Genomic DNA, 21,729 nt, shown 5'->3' on the forward strand with positions numbered 1-21,729 from the left:
AGAAAATGAGAATGTAAATTGTGTTGAAAGGATATGGGAATGGAGATTTTTTCAAAAACAGAAAAAATGAGAAAGCCTAAGCAAGTGATGAAGGTCTGTTTAGGTTTGTTATGATATATAAAGGATGTGACAAAAATAATATACACATAATCATAAAATTTCTATGGTCATAGTTTAGTCAACTAGTTTAAGGAACAAAATATATATCTAGTCAAGGTTTGTTTGAGAATATTTGGTTTTTTACCCAAGCCATATCTACACAGCACATGATAACTAAAAGTACCAGACTGGGGCTGGAGAGACGGCTCAGAGGTTAAGAACCCTGGTTGTTCTTTCAGAAGACGTGGGTTCGAATCCCAGCACCCACATGGCAGTAACAACTATCCATCCCAGGGGATCTGGCAGCCTCTTCTGTCCTCCAAGGGCATTGTGCAATACAGGTGCACTTACCTACATGCAGGCAATACACGCATACACATAAAATAAAATTTAAAAAAAAAAGTACCAGACTGGTGGACCTAACTTTATTGGATGTTTAATAGCCATAGTTTGAGGCCTATACTAACATAGTCAGAGGACCTTAAAGGACAGTTTCGCCCCCTGCCCTCCATGGTCGACTATATTCCAGGGGACTATGGAACACCTCTCAAAATGTCCTGTAACTGTGGTGAGTCACCTGTCCTTTTGTTCAGGGAGGACATGGAGACCCCACCAGATGGACTTGAACCACTGTCCAGTCTACAAAGAGGAGGGTCAACTCAGAGGAAACATCTCATTCATGCTTCCAAGTGAAACCAAACATGGTTGAGCAGGATCTTTGACTTATCTTCACAGAGATGGAACTGATAAAAGAAAGGAACCAGGAGCTCCTTCCAAGCCCCATGTGACCCCTGAGGAACAGATCCTCAAATGATCTTAAGTATAAAAATAAGTTGATTTATTTGGGCCAACTGTACGGTCTTAAACACCCAAAAGGAAAGCATAACCAAAGAGTAAAGTCATCAGTATACTTAAGAGTTCAAGGGATTACCCTTCCCAGACATTAGGCTTAAGTCTATATAAAAGGTTATTTAGAGCCGGGCGTGGTGGCGCATGCCTTTAATCCCAGCACTTGGGAGGCAGAGGCAGGTGGATCTTTGTGAGTTCCAGGTCTGAAATACTGTAGTGCCCACCTGCAGCTAAGGGAGACAACCCGCTATTTTTCTAAAATGATGGATAAATTTGTTTTCTCCCACTACTAGAAGCTTTTCAGAGGGAACTGACACTGAGTCTAACCACTCCAACAGGTTATCAAAATATGTGAAAGCAAATCCTGAATCCATCACTCTCGAGTCCAGCCTCAGAAGACAAAAGAAAAATGAGGAGGAACCCAATAGAGGGATGCTTTTGGAAGCCCTTGTCAAGAAATTCCAATGGACTCTCATGTGAACATTTGAAAATTGCACTGTTCTGACATTTTTATAGTTCCCTGTCTAGAACTTGTAATGCTAATTACTCTTACCTTTACTTCTTCACAACTCCTATTCAATGATTCAAGGACTTTCTTTTCCCCTTAGAGATAAGAGTTATGCAATTTGAGAATCTTAGATAGACCCACTCTGTGTCCCTGTTCAGCATGGAAGAAGCCAGAGCGGTCTGCATCCCAATTCCCTGTTGGCAATTTGGATAACTTCTTCAGAGGATGGTGTAGTAAGAATAGGAGGTAGGAATTGGCTAGGCAGTTAGGGTAAAAAGACCCCAAAGAAAAAGTAGCCAGTTTCTTGGCTAAAAGTCAAAATGCCCTTGGGCCTCTTAGGAACATACTCTGTTCCAAGGCCAAAAAAGTTGAAAGTATTTGGGAGCTTGTATCCAATCCTTAAAAGATTTTAGGGTTACCTCTTCAGAGAGGGGAGTGTTAGAGTAGCCAAAAGTGCCATAAAAATAAATAAATCAAAGAAGAAAAAAAAAAGGCCAGGGCCAGGCACTGTGGGTCTCTGAAGATTGCTGGAGTCTAGGCTTCATGGGCTGGAGGGTGTGTGGATGTAAAGTGAACTAAAAGACAGTCACAGCCAATCCTTTAAAGATTTTAGGGTTACCTCTTCAGAGAGGGGAGTGTTAGAGTAGCCAAAAGTGCCATAAAAATAAATAAATCAAAGAAGAAAAAAAAAAGGCCAGGACCAGGCACTGTGGGTCTCTGAAGATTGCTGGAGTCTAGGCTTCATGGGCTGGAGGGTGTGTGGATGTAAAGTGAACTAAAAGACAGTCACAGCAGTCAAAGGAAAATGAACATTTCAAATGGTCAGGAGATAACCTGGACACAATTAGCATGCATTCATTCACAATTAGCATGACCTGAGCCCATAGTGGGGCCAGCTGAAAAAAGCAGGAATATATATGCTCAAGAAAAATCTGCATAAAACATGTGGGAAATGACAAAAGACATGACTGTGACAAAGCCCTGCTCTGAACCCCAAAATATCATCCAGTCATTGGAGTCCTAAGGCAAGGTACTTTCCCACCTGAGCACTGGCCTCCCCATGTGTAAAGGAGGAAGGTTCAAGAGAGCACCCCCAGACTCCTTGCTCAGCAGGCCCACCTCACTTACAGCCCTGAAAACTTCAACCACATTCTCCAACGACACTAGCAAGTGCAGAGTCAGTACAATTCAATACAACCTGCACCTCCTGAAAGAAAGCTCATCATGCTTTCTCTCAGCAGCCACCCCCACAAATCGATGGCAACGTCTTTTTTCTCATCCTCCTTTATTGCCGAGCTTCAGTGTTTTGCAGAATCCGCGGTGGCGGCATGTCTACCTTCCCCTGCCCAACAGTCCCACCCCATGTTTCAGCTAACCCAGCCATTCTGTACCCTTAGAATGCTCAAAAGTTTCCCTCATCATTGATCTGAGAAGCTATGCACTGTTCCATTGAAGCATCTGTGTTCAGAGAGACTGGGAGAAGACAGCATACTAAACCCAAAAGCCTTCCAACAGTACACACCAGTAGGGCTGATACATACTAATGTTTAAGTCCATTGAAAATCCCAACTGCTCCTAACCGGGAAGGAGTTCAGGTTAAAAACTCTAATTAATGGGCACAGTGGCACACCCCACTAATCCCAGCATTCAGGAGGCAGAGGTGGGCAGATCTCTGTGAGATCAAGGCCAGCCTGGTCTACATAGTGAGTTCCAGAACAGCTGGGGTATAGAAAGACTGTCTCAAAAAATAACAACATTCTAATCAGCCCTCAGTTTTATGTATTAACAGCCAAGTGGGCAAATGATGACAAACAAGCAGCTTATAATAATCAATCATAATTGCTTTTAGAATCAAGCCAGGTTTCTATCCCTAGAAGGAACACCACGATCTTTCCCTGGGTTTCAGATCCCTCTTTGGTCAGTGAGTCTGGACATTGCTAGGTAGTTGGCCAAAGAGAAGTCCAAGAACTGATGTAGGTAATGTCCTTACATGGACTGATACTCTGTTGGGTGGCAGCGCACACCTGTGATTCCAGCATGAGTGAGGCTGAAGCAGGATTATGAATTCCCAACCAGCCTGAGCTACAATGCTCGACCCTGTCTCAAAAAAGGAGCTGGGGAGATGAGATGGGTCAATCAGTAAACTATTTGCCATAAAAGCATAAGGACCTGAGTTCCGAGCATGGTCCATGTCTATAGTCCCAGAACTGGGGAGGTGGAGGTAGACAGATCCCAGGAATTCTCACTGCTCAGCCAATCAGGCCAAATCAGCAAGCTTCAGAGATCTTGTCTCAAAAAATAGGCAGAGGGACTGGGGATATGGCTCAGCAGTTAAGTGCACTTACAAAAGACCTGGGCTTGGTTTCCAGCACCCACATGGCTGCTAACAATTGCCTATAACTCCAGTTCCAAGGGATCCCTGGGCATTGCACACACGTGGTGCACTTATATACAGGCAGGGAAAACACTCATATACATAAAATGTAAAAAATCCTTGAGGCTGGGGAGATGGCTCAGCAGTTAAGAGCACTGACTGCTCCTGCAGAGGACCCAGGTTCAATTCCCAGCACCCACATGGCAGCTAACAACCATCCATAACTCCAGTTCCAAGGGAATCCAACACTCTCTTCTGACCTCCGAGAGCACTGCATGACATAGGCACACTTACACACATGCAGGCAATACACTAATACACATAAAATAAAAATAATAATTTTTTAAAAAGTAGAGCACAATGGAGGGAGGCACTCGGTGCTAACCTCTGCATCCCCACACCCACACATGTGCTTTTGCACCTCTGCCCCACATACATCAAAAGACGGTGACTACAGTGACTGCTGTTGTCACACAAGGTAAGAGATGGACATACTCTATGCAAATCTCCCTAAACACCCACTAACCTCAGGACAAGGATAACCCAGGTTCTGTTTGCCAACCTGCAATGGAGCTGGCATCCTAAGGTTTGGCACACTTTCAGAGCAGTCACTCTTAGAACTCTCTGGAAAATGGTTCTGAACAATTCAGGCAAAAGACTAAATAGCCAATGGCTGCCACAGAGGACAGGAAGAAAAGTAAAAGTCCCAGCTCCATCTCCTAGTTCCAGTTTCTCCCCAGCTATACAAGACTCAGGTCGAAACCAATGACTTCCCTCAGAATGACTGGGGAAAAAAGACAAAAGAAGAGGTGATTTGTAAATGAGATTCCTGACACCAGCTGAGAGGAAACTGTGATTTCTCAGTGCTGTGAAGGAGACCTGGGGAAGGAATGACTGAGTTAGAGGCATAATTCTTGATATCAGTGACTGCTCGCTCTGGTGGAATAGGGCTGTGCTGTAGCCTACTGAGAATATTCTACACTGTGGCATGCGTGGGTGACAAACTGTTCTCATTTCGCTTTATTGAATTCTAAACCCTAATCTCCAAGGGACCAAAGACCTTGGGAATACTGAGGCAGCTTTGCAAATTTTAGGGAAATTTTTCCCCCATAGCAGGTTTGTTTGGAATGATATCAATAATAAAATCAACAGCTAGTATTTACTAGGCACTATACTACCCACACTGTCTCATTTAATCCTGTATTAATAAAAAAAAATATAGACAATAGCTGGGTGTGGTGGTACACACCTTGAATCCCATTACTGGGGAGGCAGAGGCTAGGGAAAGCTCTGTGAGTTTCAGGCCAGCCTAGTCTCTACATAGTGAGTTTCAGGCCAGTCAGGGTTACATAGTGAGACAGTCTCAAAAGTAAAATAAAAATAGTTTGGGTGTGGTGGTACACACCTTTAACCCCAGCACTTGGAAGGCAGAGGCAGGCAGATTTCTGTGAGTTCCAGGCTAGCCTAGACTACATAGGGAGTTCCAGGCCAGCTAAGACTACAGGGAGACCCTATCTCAAAACAAAACAAAACAAAACAAAACAAATAAATAAAAGAAGGGACTAGAGAGATGGCTCAGTGGTTAACAGCACTAACTGTTCTTCCAGAGGACCTGGGTTTGGTTCCCAGCACCCATATGATGGTTAATAGTCTGAAACTCCAGTTCCAGGGACTCTGACACCCTCTCCTGGCCTTCATGGCATTGCACAATACATTCATACACATAAAATAAGCAAACAAATAAACATAAAAATAAAATAATGAAAAATAAAGATGGTAAAGTGGAGATTTTTATTAAACTTGGTGGGCTAGAGATAGATACTCTACAATCTCCATTTAAAAGATGAAAAACAAGGCTTAAAGAGGTTAATTAACTAGCACAAGGTCACACAGCTGCACACAGCAAGACTGGGATTCAAACACAGGCCACCTGACCTAGAGTCCACATTCATCTGCTATGCTAAACATTAAAGATATTTAACAGACACACTCAGAGGACACAGGCTTTGAATTCTTTCCTCCCACAGTGCTGACAAGCTATTTTGAACTATCCACATTCTGACACAGTCGTTTTAATATAGAAAACTTCTCTATTGGGTTCGACCTTATAAATTCAATCCTCCAATTTAAAGTGACACCTAATGAGAGAGCACAGAAAAATATCTATCCCCCAGTTTCACCTGCAAAATTAGGGAGGCTCCTCAATGACTTATCCCCAACAGGTCTTTCTGAAATAGGTGGACAGGGTCGATGCCTGGAAAAGTGGGTTCTCTGTTAGCCTACAAAGGAAATGAGCCCATGCCCACCACGTCAATGTCTGGGAGGCCACCTATGTGGCAAAGCCTTGTGAGTCTAAAGCAAGAAGGTGGTGGGTAGAATAGAAAGGACAGAAAGACTCTCGAGGGCACAGTCCTCCTTGCCCTTCCCATGGCAGAGCTGTTCATGTCACTATGCCACCTCATCTTGCTGGCACCTCCTGAAGGGCACTGGGACTCTGCACTCGGATTTCAAATCTTGGGGTTCTCCCATTAGACTGCAAGCTCCATGCGAGCAAGAACTGTAACACAGCCTTTTCCCACCCAGACTGCGAGTCAGTCACTCTCATGTGCTCACACCTTCTTGACTCCTCAAAGGAGTTGGCCCTCTGCTCACGAGCCTGAACAGTCCGGGGAGAAAAGAATCTTGCTTTCATCTTTGAGTCCTTTCATCTTTGAGAAAGGGCCCCAAGGCTTCTTTCAAGTCTGCTGAACCAGTGACAGCCCTGACTAAAATGCAAAGCTGGACATGGAAGGGTGGAGGAGAGGAATTGTGTGACAGCAGAACATCTGGCCAGAACTCTCAACAGACATGTGAACTGTCAATCAAGGCTTGAACTAACCAGCAGTTGCTTAAGGAGCTGCAAAGGAGAACAGATGAGGATGGGGTTACAGTCCAACTGGAGCAAGACTTGCAAACAGTGACACCCCAGAAAACTGCAGGCAGAAAAGAGGGCATAGGCATTCTTTAACAATATAGGGTTTGGGTATTCTGTAAAATAACTAACCTGCACTTTTCAAAAACCAAAGACTAGAGCTGAGTTGAGCATCGTGACACACATCTTTAGTCATAGCATACGGGAGGCAGAGGCGGACCAATCTTGGTGAGATCAAGGCCAGCCTGGTCTACATAGTGAGTTCCAGGCCAGCTGGGCTACAAAAAAAACCAAGGGGGTAAAACAAAAACCAAAAAACTGACAAGACTAAGGAACAATGACAATTAAATGCAACAAAGTCAACAAAGAACACTGGACTAGACAATGGACCGTTAGTGAGAGAAAGCTAACAACATCCAAAGCAAGCCTGAGACTCAGTATCACAGGAGTCTGTTTCCTGGTTTTGATCATTATACTAAGGTTGGATAAGATGTAACTTTAGGATTGGGCATGGTGGCACATGCATTTAATTCCAGCACTTGGGAGGAAGAGACAAGCAGATCTCTGTTTGAATCTAGTCTAACTAGATTCCCAGGCCAGCCAAGGCTATATAGTGAGGCTTTTGTCTCAAAAAAAAAAATCTTTAAACAAAGAAATTGACAAAAGAATTGTTTAATTTGTGACAAGAGTAACAAGATTTAAAAAAAAAAAAGAAAGAAAGAAAGAAAGAAAGAAAGAAAGAAAGAAAGAAAGAAAGAAAAGAAAAGAAAAATGGGGCTGGCGAAATGGGGCTGGCGAAATGGTTCAGCAGGTAAAAGTGCTTGCCATACAAGCTTGATGGCCTAAGTTCAAACCCCAGAATCTACATAAAAGTGGAAGGAGAGAACCAACTCTACAAAGTTGTCTCCTGACCTCCATGGCAGACATACTCCCCCTCACACAATTTAAAAAAAAAAAAAGAGGAAAACAATTCAGAATGTGAAATAATCAGTTTGAATCAAACATTTTGAGGTTAAAAACACAGAGAAAAATGCCAGTCAGCAAACAAAACATCAGAGCCAAAAGGAAGAAGGCAGCTTCCAAAGGGGCCAACGCCACTGTACTTGAAGGCAGTGAGGCTCATTTGGTCTGTGATGGTCTTCATGGACAACTTGACTAGATTTCCAATCACCATGGAAACACAATTCCAGGTGTGTCTATAAGGAAGTTTTCAGAAAAATTTTAACCCAGGAAGGAAAACCTAGGGTGTAGCTTCACCTCTCAGCTTCTGACTGTGGATGTGATCTGACCAGCCCCGCACACGCTGCTGCCATGCCTTCACCATGGTGGATGGTGTCTTGCTGGAATGAAAAATGTCCTCCACAGGCTCATTTATTTGAACCCAGTGGGTGGCTGCTCTGTTCTAGAAGGTTATGGAACCTTTAGGAGATGGAGCCTTGCTGAAGAAAGGACATCACTGGGGGTGGGCTATGAGGTAGAGCCTGGCCCCGCTTCCTGTTCTCTCTCTGCTTCCTATGTGCAGATAAAATGTGAAGTCCCTGCTTCCTGACTCCTAGGCTAGCCTCACACTCCTGTTGCTACATCTTGCCAGCTATGATGGACTTTATTGTTCTAGAACTGTGAGCCCACATCAGTCCTTCCTTAAGTTGCTTTTTGTCAGGGTATTCTATCACAGCAACAGAAAAGTCATACATTCCATATCCTTTAAAACTATGAGCCAAAATAAACCCTTCCACCCTGAAGTTGCTTCTTGTCAGGTATTTGATCTCAGCAATAAAAAACATAACAAATACACTCCATCATCAGACAACAATCATTTGGCATTGACTATGGGTACGACATGGACACTGGTTCCCTCCCAAAGCTTACAGGAAGCTCAGAAGCACATTGTGTGCTGTGGGAGATGAACGAGACAGAGGAAAGTCATATGAGAAAGTTGCTGTGGTTAGAAATAAGCTCATTGGAGAGAGGAAATAAACAGGAGCATCAAGGAGACTAGCTCTTTACCTGCTATTTATAGCCACCTGGCTAACCAAAGTAAGTGGAGAGCACAAAGCAATCATGCAAAAAGGAGCCTGTTTCAGCTTGCTGTAAGATGACATCATAATCTGAATAATATTCTGAGGGTTATAAAGTAACATGAAGCCCCCACAAAAATGAACGATGCACTTTGAACACTTGACAAGCATGCGGGCTTCAGTAATGTGTCTTATACACACAACAAAGACAACTGGAAAACTCAATTACAAACTCCAGTTCCTATCCTGAAAGGAAAAGGCAGACAGCAGGAAACACAAATGATAAGCATGCACAAGAAAAATATGCTCATTAAAATAACCTTGAACTAGCATTTTATGTACCTACTGGATTAATGGTGGAAACATAAATTATGACTAGTACCATTATGCTTGTAGTAAAACTGGAGTGCACAGGGCTGGCAGCACCTTAAAGGATGTGGGAATGATCCCAGTGGCACCCTACTACTGCCTAGCATCTGTTTCTGGCCACGCCTCTCTGCTCACCCAATGCCCTGGACACCCCACAGGTTTGTTCTTACCAGTCACAGTCAACAATGACTCTCCCCAGGCCCCATTCTTACCCACAGACTCCTGGCGTTCAAGTCTGCAATTCCAATATCATTTCCTTTTTTTTCAATGACCAAATCAAATCTTTGCTCTGAGCTTATCTGACCACTCCTTCTGTGAACTCCCAGGATACTTTCATAGTGATGTGTTTAAATGCCTACTTCATTCTTCACATTGTGACTTCTTTAAGGTCCAGGATCATGCCTTAATAATTTTAATGCATGCCATCCTTAGCTCAGAAGATAGCACAGTGTAATTATAAATGACAGATGGAGGAGGCAAATGCCATATGAATGAGGAAGTTCACCATAATATTACTGCCACCAACGAAAACCTAAAAACTACCAAAATATCCAATTATGGAGAAATAATTTAGGGGAAAATGGTCTATTATTCAAGCAAATATTCTGCAAGTGTCAAAAAACATGAAAGCTATGTGGACATCAAAAATATATTTCTGGTAATGCTAAATTAAAAACAGAACAGTACATATGCAATAGTTACAGTCATGCAAAATATATAAGACTGTGGAAACATAAAAATATTCATTGGATTAGTTAGTTTTTCTCTCCTAAAATTCTTTCATACTATTTCTCACAGTTTATTATCATTAAAATTTGTTATTTCAAAAGAAAAAAATGAGGGAAAGAGAATTAGAGATTGCTTCAGTCCAAGAAAATGGGATATTACTGACGGACAACAGGAGTGGGTGTCTGCCATATCATCAAAATGAAGGGTCTCTGACCCCAATCTGCCTCAAAGAGAATTCCTCTCATGGTACAAAGCAAGCCATTCCCACCCAAGCAAGCTGCACTAAATGTGAATTCTTTTTGCACAACTTCAGAGGTTAGAACTTTTTTCCAAACATCTGTGGAATTAGTATTAATGAGCGTGCCCTGGAGTTCAGGTCTGCGCCTATGCGCCAGAAACTTCTCAGCCAAGCAACTGCTGGGCACACTTCTTGATGAGATATCTGAGCCTGAAGGCATCAAAAAAGTACATTTCCATATTGAGAACATAACTGGTTTCCTCCTTAAGACTTTTTCCACCATCTCCTGTCCACATTGTAATTCTCCTGCCTTCTCAAATGAATTGTTAACATATGTCAAGGATATGAGGCAGATACTGAGGCACTTTCCTGCCTATTACCAGAAGAACCAATCTCAGCAGAAAAATTGGAATCTTCCCACCAACTTGCCCCCAAAATGAAATTTAATAAGCATGCAAAAAAAAAGCTAAAGTTTTAACAAACATTTCATGACACTATGTGATACTTCTTTCCTGCTCACCTTAGACCCTGAATTTTAGGACTAGAAAGAAGCAGGTTACACAGTCCAAATTCCTCATTTCACAATTGATAAGAAAATGAGGTGCAAGAGGGGAGGTAGCTGTCCTGAGTCACCCAGATAAGTGATGATAACGGCAGGATTTAAACCCAAATCTCCCAGATCTTCAGGCTCAATTCCTTCTACTATATCAGGCTTTTTTATCTACTGGAATCTCTGGAGCCCTTGGCCTAAATAATTAGTATCATGGAATTTCAAAGCCATGAGAAACTCGGAGAGAGTCTTACTTAATCCTCTCATTAGGCATATAAGGAAACTGAGGCCCACAAAGATTAAGTGATTTGCTCTCAATATCTTGAGTGGCAGGGAAAAAGTATGACTTAAGCTGAAAAATCTGCAAACCAATGCCCATGAGAAGGGAGGATGTCTCAGCCGAGGAAAAGCTTAAAAGGAATGAAGATTATTCCAGACCAAGGAATCTTAAAGTACAGTCCCTGACCACCAGCTTTAGCATCACCTGGGACCTGGTTATAAATGCAAAATCTCAAGTCTCAGGAAACCAAGCCAAACTCTCAAATTGGGGACGTTCAAATCAGACAACTTCACTCCCTCATGTTCCCATACAGAGAGTGCCAGAGGTCAGGTGAAGTCTACTTTGCAAACATCAACTATAATCGATAACACTGATGATGTATGCCTCCTCCTATATGTGTGCAATACTTCAATTAAAAAGATTTCTTTAAACCTCAAACAAGAGGATAGGGAGATGGCTCAGCAACTGCTCTTGCAGAGGACCCAGGTTCAGTTCCCAGCACCCACAGCCAACAACTGTGTATAACTCCAGTTCCAGGGGCTCTGACACCCTTTTCTGGCCTCTGTGGGCACTGCACATATGTGATGCACTTACAAAACACTCATACACATAAAAATAACATTAAAAATATAACAAAAGATTGGGATGGTAGCATATGCCTTTAATCCCAGCACTCAGGAGCCAAAGGCAGGCAGAGCTCTGTGAGTTTGAGACCACCCTGCTCTACAAACATAGGGAGTTCCAGGTCAGTTAGAGCTATAGCAAGACCCTGTCTCAAAAAAAAAAAAAAAAATCAATCCTAAAACAAAATGGAAAACTCGCATGGGCATTCGACAGCGGCTCTGCTGCTTACTGGCTGACTCTGGGCAGGGAACTTGCCTTCCTGGCTTGAGTTTCTCTTTCCATAAAGTAGGCATGCCACCTACTTTGGGAGGACATGCTGAGAATTACAGTGATAATATATGCAAGCACTTTAGTTCAGCTACTGGCACAGGGCAGAGAACAGAATAGCACAGTGGTCAGGAGCGCCAGCTGTCGAATAAGACCACCTGCTAGGACTCTCTGGCTAGGTACCTTCAGCTAGGTCTGTTTCCCCCTTGGTGAAATGGGGAGGAAAAACAGTTCCTCCTAGGCTAAGGATATAGCTCAGTTGGTAGAATGCTTGCTTAGCATGCACAGAGCCCAAGTTCCATCCCCAGCACTGCATAAGCCAGTTGTGGTGGTACACACCTATATTCCCAACATTTGGGAGAGGCAGGAGAGTGAGAAGTTTAAAGCCCTGTCTCAAAAACAAGTTCCTCCTGGGGTTGATATGGGGATAGAGTGAGAATGCAGTTAAATAATTCTCTTTTCATGTTAGACTATCGCTGGTTTCAAAAAGCTTTCACTTCCCCAAACCCATCTGGTCCTCAAGATTGCTCACAAGAGGATGGGTGAGTTTGACTGATCACAGACTAGACTCCAGACCCTCTCATCTTTTAAGATAGGAGTGGAGATGGATCACACTGAAAGGAAACTGCATGAACAGTCTGTGTGGGAAATTAACAGAGCTGCAAATGGGGAAACCAGGACTCTGGTATCCAATCAGTTACTGCCTTGGCCTACAATCTCTGCTGAGTCTATCAGACCACAGTTCACTTTCAAGCTACAGACAAGTGGGCTAAATGAGGAAATCTATACCCCTCTCAAAGTCTTTCTATGACCCATAAGGAAGTCCTACCAAAGCTGTCCTCTGCCTACATCTCCAGCCTCAGCACCTTCTGGGCCCTGCTGGCTTACCAAGTTCTGGCTACATAACTCCTCCTTCTGCTCTTCTAACAGGCCTAGAGCTATGCCCATAGCTGCTGGCCCCTCTGCCTCTAGTATTCTGCCCCTATCACATGGCTGGCTCCTTCATGACCCTTAGCATGCTAGTATTGGTTCCTTAGGCTCCTCCCCTGACCACTGTCTTGTCCTCTTCTCCTCAAGGTTATTACAGCAGTGCTGTCCAACAGAAACAGAATGAAAGTCACACACAAAATACATAAAGTTTACATTTTCTAGTAGCCACATTAAAAAAAAGTTTCGAAAACACAGTAAGCTTAATACTCTATTTTCCTTACTCTAATATATCCTAAGTATTATCATTTCAAATGTAATCAACATAAAAATTAAAATATTTTATTTTCCCAAGCTAAAGCTTTGAACTTCATTGGGTATTTTACACATACCTAAGAGCTCAGTGCAGATGAGCCACATTTTAGTGTTCGACCGCCATGTGCCTAGCAGTCCCACACCATACAGCACACTTTCACAGCAGATTCCACTATATTCCCTTCATAGCATCTGTTGCGATCTGAATTTCTTGTTTGCTTTCTCAATTATTCTCCTCTGACTTGCCCAGCAGACTTGCCGTTGATACAAAAGCAAGAGCCTTGCCTCTTTTACTCCACATTACACCCAGTGAACCCAGCACCTTGTACATGGTAGATGCTCAATAAATATCTTGACCAGAGAACAAACCTCTTCTTTTTTTAAATTATTTTATTATTTTTATTCGATGTGTACGAGTGTATTGCCTGCATGTATGTGAGTGCACCCATGTCGTGCAATGGCACGGAGGTCAAAAGAGTGCTTCGGATTCCCCTGGAGCTGGAGTTAAGGACCGTTCGTAGCCACTATGTGGGTGCTGGGAATCCAACCGAGGTCCTCTGCAAGAGCAGTCAATGCTCTTAACCGCTAAGCCATCTCTCTAGGCCCAGAATGAGCCTCTTGTAGCAGTACTACTCAAGATCTGAGTTGATGGACGAGTCATTTCAAAACTCCGAAGCAAGCACTCATCAATAGCTCTCCAATTACTGTACTCATTCCATCATCAATTACATTGTCTTAAAAATAAAAATACCATGAACTTAATACCACTCAATGGGAGGAAACTAATGTGTGGTACTGTAAAGCTAGCCAGTTACACATAGCTGGAGAGGTGACAGGTCTTAGAGAAAACCCCAAAGCTGTCACATACCTAGATAATTTCTTACTATGTGCAAAATATGGATCCTTAAATTTACAGACAAGTATCCTAGTCACCACCCACCAAAGAAGCTTCTTTTCTAACAGACAGGATTAGTAAAGAGTTCCACAGCTGGTCACACAGAGGGATTGTCTGTAAATTCCCCAAAGCCTAAATGGCACATTTAGGATGCAACCTCTACACCTAAGGCTCACGAACACAGAACAAGCGGTGAAAAGAACATTAATGCATCTTTCAATTCTCATCAATGAAGTTCCCTCATGCAACAGAGGACCAGAAACACAAATGGGACCAGAAAGATTGTAAGAGCCAGGGAGGAGGTACATGACCATATGCAAATAGAGTCCTACAGGCGCCTGGGACCCTTCTCATATGAACCTACAGAAATGGTGTCAGCATGCACAAGACCCATGCAAATTCACACTTGATCTTAGCCAAAAGGCCGAGAAGCGATGACCCATGCAAATTCAAACACACAAAAACCCAGCACAGAACTTGGAAATGGACAGCAGGCCCCAATCTTAGTTGAAGAATTATTGGCAGCTGATTACTGCTGGGTAAAGAAGAGCTGATCTTAAAGGGAGGGACTCTAGATAGGCTGACTAGACCTCAGCAGATGAACTTGCACTGAGGGACATCTGGGAAAACTTACTTGACATGACAGTCCTTAACACAAATGACAGAATGTATAAATTCTGGGGTGGGGTAGGGGGGTGGGGGGTACCAGTGGGGAAAGGGGTATAAAGATGATTAAGATGTTCTGTATGAAATACAGAAATATTCAATAAAAATTTTAATAATTCAAAAGAACCAAGTTTTAGTATCTTACAGAAAGCATGGTACAACTGTATTGTAATCTGTTTAGAGATGTTGATCTCTGCCACCCTTTGTGTTGGATAGCTTTAGTGTCAACTTGACACCAACACTCATACACATAAAATAATAAATATTTTTTAAAAAGAAGAAAGAAAAATACCATGGCTTCATATTCCTATTGTTTACAGGTTGGTTTTTTTTTTCACTATTATATCTGGAGTCTCCATCTCCAGGGTCAGTCTTTCATATATTGGCTAAGGGGGTGGTGCAAAAATAACTGTTAATATTAATATTTATTGAGTGTGTATTCCATAAAAAGCATTGGTCTAACCATGGTCAATTTCTCAAAAGTTTCACAATAGTCCATGAAGTGGGCACCATGAGGAATTTTGTGCAAGGTTACAGGAACCAGTTAATAGCAAAACAGAGATTTCAAGCACCCTGGAGCTCCAGGTTCATGGCTTTGCAGAAAAGCCACAATGCCAACTACACGTGAAACTTACATAGCAGAATTATTCTATTAGCCACATTTTAAAGTCAACAGAAACAAGTAAGGTTGATTTATTATTTTTATTTTCACCCGTTACCCAAAATATGATCATTTAATCAACGTGATCAATGATAAGATAGCTCGCGTAATCAATATAACTCCTCTACTTTTTTCATATTAAGTCTTCAAAATCCAGTGTGATTTACAATTACAGAACTTCTCAACTCAGATCACGATCCACGTGTTCCAACGCTCTGTGTGGCTAGTGATGGTCAGGTGGGACAGACCTCTCCCTTGCTCCTCTCAAGGCGCCTCTTTGGGAAGGCAAAAGAGGGCAGAAACTTTGGTTTCGGGGCCAGCACATCTCAGCTCTAACCCAGCTCCTAATTGTTGAGTGACTTCAGCCCAGCTGTTTCTTCCCTCTGGGCCACCTGTTCTCCACAAGCACCCTGAGCAAGGCGGACAAGCAGGCGATCAGCCCAAGCGCCATCTCTTAATTACACCGAACACAGCTTTCTGCACGTTCTCATGAGCTCTCACATATATCTGCTGGTAGTCTTCAAGCAACCCTCCCAAGTAGTTACTATTGTTTCCATCTTATAGACACGAAAACTGAGGCTCAGAGATGGGGGAAAGACCTGTCCCAAGTTATACTGGCAGTCTGCGGAGAAACCGGGGCTCAAACCCGAGAAAAATGAGTGCTCTCCACCACCAGAGCCTCCTCAAGTGCCGGGACTTGGTGGAGCGGAGAGGAACCACGCCCCAGGGTGGGCGAGCGGAGATCCAGGGACTCAGGCCTTGAGACGGAAAGACTCCGAAGGGCCCACGAGGGCTTCAGGGAGCGAAGTGCAATGACAGGCTGGAACCCGGGTGGCAGGAGAAGTGAGCCGCCCTGGCCCTACGACCCCTGCGGAGCTGAGGGTTCTCCGGCCCTCCCGACCGCACCTACCTGGTAGCTTAAAAGTTCACCCACGTCCATGGTTCTTGACACAATCAACACGGGGTACCCGGGTTGCCTCCACTCACTTCCAAACCGCAGGCCGCTCAGCAGCAGCTGCTGCCACACTACCGTAAAGCGCTGCAACAGGGGCCTCCGAGCCAATAGGATAAAAGAGCGCGAGGCCGGCGGGCCCACCACACTGCCGTAAAAGGAAGCGCTGTCGTAAAGCGCGCTGGATTTTGACAGTCTGGCTTCCGCCTGAAGTCTAAGGGAGGGGGAGGGGGAGAGGAAGAGGGGAGGCTGAGGCAGGCGGGTCTCTGTAAGTTCGAGAACAACCTGGTATATATAGTGAGCTCCTGGCCAGGGCTACGCAACCAGATTCTGTCTGGAGGCCAGAAGAGGATTTCAGATCCCCTGGAACTGGAGTTACAGACAGGTGTTACAGGTGTTAGCTGCTGTGTGGGTGCTGGGATCTGAAACTTTGGGTTGGGGGCCAGCACACCTGAGCGCTAACCCAGGTCCAAACTGTTGAGTGACTTAAGTCCAGTTGTTTCTTCCCTCTGAGCCACCTGTTCCCCACAAGCACCCTGTCAAGGCAGACAAGCAGATGATCAGTCCATGCACCATCTCTTAATTGCACGGAGGTCCTTAATTGAACCTAGGTCCTTTGCAAGAGCTTTTAATCTCTGAGCCATCTCTCCAGCTCCTAGTTAACATTTCTTTCTTTTTTTTTTTTTTTTGGTCTTTTGAGACAGGATCTCCCTGTAGCCCCAGCTGGCCTACAACTCACTTTGTAGACAAGGCTGGCATTGAACTCCCAGAGATCCACCTGCCTCTGCCTCCCATATGCTGGGATTAAAGGCCTGCACCACCTCTCCTTGCACTTTAATTTTAACAATTGTTTACAGCCAGGGAGTCTAACCCATGGCCCTCAGAGCCATTGGCCAATGTAGCTATGAATGTGGCCCAACACAAAATCATAAACCTACTTAAATCATTACAGGATATTTTTGAGATTTTTGTTTTGTAATTTAATTGTGCATTTCAGCAGTATGAACTTTGTAGATGATAATGTCATGTCACAATGTCATGCCAAATAAAAATAAAAGTATGTATGCTCTTGCTATTTGTTAAAAAAACAAGACTATGGGCTGGAGAGATGAAGCAGAGCACTGACTACTCTTGCAGAGGACCTGAGTTCGAGTCCCAGGATCCACATTGGTGGCTAACAACCATAGGTAACTCCAATTCCAAGGGATCCAATGCCTTCTTCTGACCGCCTTGGGCATTGCACGACACAGGTACACATATACACATGCAGGAAATACACTCATACACATAAAAAATTAAAATATTTTTTTAAAAAGGTCTAGCAGGGCATGGTGGCACACAACTTTGATCCCAGCATATGGAAGGCAGAGGCAGGCAGATCTCTGTGAGTTAGAGGCCAGCCTGGTCTACATAGCAAGTTCTAGGCCAGCTGGGGCTACAGGGAGATCCTGTCCCAAAACAAAAAACAGAACAAAACAAAACAAAAACCCAAAAAACAAGACTATACAAATTTAGCTTGATAGGAGCATTCACTGATAATTCCTTGGAATCTCTCTGGGGCTAAGGATTTGGGACATTCATTCTTCTAAGATATTCCTCTCTTCAAGCCTCTCCATCAAAATCTTTCTCATTATCTTCAGAACACTCTTGTTTCTGTATTGACTTCTTTTCATTCATTTGGAATCTGCTTTCCCTTGCTCAAAACCTAACACAATACCTACCACTTAACTGGCATTCACTAAGCAGTTGTTAAGTTCATAAATGAGCCAGTCATTTGTGATTGGTTCTTTCGCTCCTGCCCCTAATAGTACTGCATATCCTCTTTTTTTTTTGGTAGGGTCTCATGTATGGCTGGTGAGCCTCAGACTCACTATGCAGTTAAGGATAACCTTGAACTTATAATTCTCCTGCTTATACTTACCAAGTGCTTGGATTGCAGGTGTGGAACTCAGGTATCAGGTGCCTTAAAATTGCCCATAATTCCAGTTCCAGAGAATCTGACCGCCTGTTCTGGTCTCCACAGGCACTGTATATAGACAAGTAGGCATACAAACACAAATAAAATTGAAAACTTTTTTGAGCCCAGGGGCTGGAGAGATGGCTCAGTGGTTAAGAGTACTGGTTGCTCTTGCAGAGGACCCGGGTTCAGTTCCCAGCACCCACATGGCAGTTAACAACCATCTATAACTATAGTTCCAGTGGATCTGACACCATCTTCTGACCTCTGTGGGCATTGCACAGCACAGGTGCGCTTACATGCAGGCAATATGCTCATATGCATAAAAACAATTTATTAAATAAAGAAATTTTTTAAAAAGAGCCTGGAAATTCAGAAGGACAATATATTATACCCCATGAAGTCCCAAAATATGATGATAGTGACCAGAGTGCCAGAGTGGCCACCACGAGGGAATTGGGAGAAAAGCACCAGCCATGAGATGACCCGCTGGGCTGTAACCTTTTTCAAATATTCAATATGCATGCAAGAATTATCCCTTCTGAAAAGTTTTTAAATAGCTGTGGGCAGCTTTGCTACCATAAACTTCAAGCTTTGGGTGTTCTGCAATGCAATCAGAGTCATTTCTACCTTTTGTTAAGCCAGTAAATTATTTATTAGGACAGACTTTAAGGAAATATCCCCCTCCTCTTCCTCCTTCTCCTCCTCCTCCTCCTCCTCCTCCTCCTTCTCTCTCTCGTTTTCTTTTTCTCCCTGTAGTCCCAACTGGCCTGGAACTCACTATGTAGACCAGGCTGACCTTGAACTCACAGAGATCTGCCCACCTCTGCCTTCTGAGTGCTGAGATTAAAGGTGTGTGCCACCATGCCCAACTCTAAGGAAATATTCTTTCCAGAAAAATGAAATGGTGACTGGAGAGATAGCTTAGCAGTTAAGAGCACTGACTGCTCTTGCAGAAGACCCAGAGGACCCAGGTTCAAGTCCCAGCACCCATATGGCAACAACAACCACCTGTAACTCCAGTTCCAGGGGATCTGACACCCTCTTCTGTCCTCTGTGGGCATGACATGATACAGGTGCACGTACATACATACACACAGTATACTCATACACATAAAATAAAAATAAATAAATATTTTTGAAAAATAAAATAAAGCAAATTTATCTCTAATATGGACCTGTACCTTGCAGTCTTGGATTGATTTGAGACATACAACAGTAACAAAGGAATCCTACTCCTCTCCTTGGGTACTGAATGGATGGTAAGCAGTGGGAAAAGGAACATATTTTGTGGGGAACAAAGTGCAATTTCCAGAGCTTAGGAGACATCTCTGTTTTTCTGCCTGTCATTCCCAAAATCAAGATCTATAGATGCACTGGATCCTGATATTTTAAATTATTCTGAAAACAGAGATAGAGATTTTTAGTTCCTAACCCAGTGTCATAGTAATCAGTAAGATTCCAACACAAGGTTGTCTGCCTATGCATGTCACAGTAGGCTTTTAGCCTCAGCTACCCTTTCAAACAATACTGACATTTAGATCCAGGCACAAGATATTATTACATGCTAAGTAGTAATTATCTCTCCTAGGAGGTTCAGTCTCTGTTAGACACAAGGAGAATTTATGTTCTTAGATACACTGAGCCAAGTTAGAACCAATACTTATGGACATGGAATGAAGTTGAGGTGTGCTCATGGGACTGTATTATGTTGAAAGGATCCTCATGAATAGATGTGTTGGTACACACCTGTAATCTTAGCACTCAGAAGACTAAGGCAGGAGCATCTCCAGTTTAAGGCCAACCTGGATTACACAGTGAGACCCTGTCTCAAGATAAAACAAAACAAAACAAAACAAAAAAAACCTTTATTTGAAAGATATTGAAGTTACAATATAATTTGAATTTGATTTAAAATAATGAGGAATGGGGTCTAGCTCAATCAACATAGTGCTTACCTAATATCATAAGGTTCAGTTCTAAGTAACACACACACACACACACACACACACACGTCAAAAATGGCGTAGGTACATATGTGTGAAAATATAGATGACAGATGATCATTGGTGAGTTGAAGGAGATGACAGGTAGGTTGGAGCCCACTTTGTTGTCCTCCTGGGGGCAATAAGGTGTCAGCAACAATTCCAGGCAGAATGACATGAAGAATGAGCGAGAGTCAGGTGTGGTGGTACTTTAGCAGCAGAGGCAGGGAGACCAGGAGTTCAAAACCATCCATGGCTATATAGTGAGTCTGAGGCCAGCCTGGGCTACATTAGACCTTATCTCAAGAAGGCAAGGAAGAGGACAAGGAGGAGGGGACAAAGGGAGATGGGGGACCATTTTCCCTGAGACGCTATCTACTCTCTCTTGGAAGAAAGATATGAAGAAAAGAGGCTGTTGGGGGCTGGAAAGATGGCTAGGGGTTAAGAGCACTGACTGCTCTTGCAGAGGACCTGGGTTTGATTCCCAGTACTCACATGGCAGCTAACAACCTTCTGTAACTCCAGGTCCAGGGGATCTGACGCCATCTTCTGACCTCTGTCAGCATTGCATGACACAGTTGTACCTACCTACATACAGGCATTACACTCATACACATTAAATAAAAATAATTTATTTTAAAAAAAAAGAGGCTGTCAGGAACCAACAGTGGCCACTGCACCAAGAAAAGACAACTTGTAGGAGCCAGTTCTCTCCTTTCACCATGTAGGTCCCAGGGATCAAACTCAGGTCTTCAGGCTTTGTGGCAAGTGATTTTATCTGTTGAGCCACATCACTGGCCCAGATTACAAGTTTTTACTTACGAAGAAGTATACGTATTCATGTATATATTTAAAAGATGTAAAATTGCTGAGGCCTGACATCCTGGACACATATGTTATGTGGCACTGATGTCAGGTAACATTCTCTGACTCAGAGCCTCTGCCTGCACCCACACAAGTTCTCCTGGAGAACGAAACTGTTTCCAGATGTGCACCTGTTGTACACACCTGACTAGTCCTCTTCAGGGATCCTGTGCTTATAGCTATTTATTATCACTTGCTACCCCAAGGCCCACGGAAAGGGAGCCTGGCCCCTGGCACTATTGCTTTACCTAGGGCACCACCTCCAGGTTCTCCAGTAGCTGCAGGGCCCCAGAGAGGCTGTGGCATCCCACTTGGATCCTCAAAACAACAATGTCATACTGTGTCCTGCAGAAACGTGGGGTACAGGTATGCATCCTCTGGGATGAAGGTTGCAGTTGTCTGGGTTCTGGGGCAGCCCTCCCTGAATCCCACATCTCAGCTCTTCCCTCCATGGCATCTCACCCTGTGAGGATCAGATGTCATCCATGAGTCAGTCAGGCACCAGGCACTGTCTGGTTCCCCCAGGTCACCACCTACACTCAGGTGTCACACAAAACCTCCAAGTTGTTTTCCTTTCCTTTAGCTCCCTCTCCTTCCCCTGTTCCTCTTCTTCCTTCTCCCTTCCTTGACCCCCTTGTCATCATCTCCCCATTACCTGGTGGGAATAGCATTAGGCCATCACATTCCACAT

The 21,729-nt window shown here is 43.6% G+C and overlaps 1 protein-coding gene across 1 annotated transcript in view; it reads right to left on the reverse strand.

The window, feature by feature from the left end:
- Window positions 1-16,330, reverse strand: part of Ctnnbl1 (catenin beta like 1) — a 194,610-nt gene extending 178,280 nt beyond the window's left edge. Inside the window, exon 1 of the mRNA XM_008855665.2 lies at window positions 16,191-16,330. Coding sequence (XP_008853887.1) covers window positions 16,191-16,220 — 30 coding nt within the window. The 5' untranslated portion in view covers window positions 16,221-16,330. The remainder of the gene's footprint in view (window positions 1-16,190) is intronic.
- Between the last annotated feature and the right edge of the window lie 5,399 nt (window positions 16,331-21,729).

Source organism: Nannospalax galili, unplaced genomic scaffold (genome assembly GCF_000622305.1).
Source record: "Nannospalax galili isolate Female #2095 unplaced genomic scaffold, S.galili_v1.0 scaffold228, whole genome shotgun sequence".
Classification (NCBI taxonomy): Eukaryota; Metazoa; Chordata; class Mammalia; order Rodentia; family Spalacidae; genus Nannospalax; species Nannospalax galili.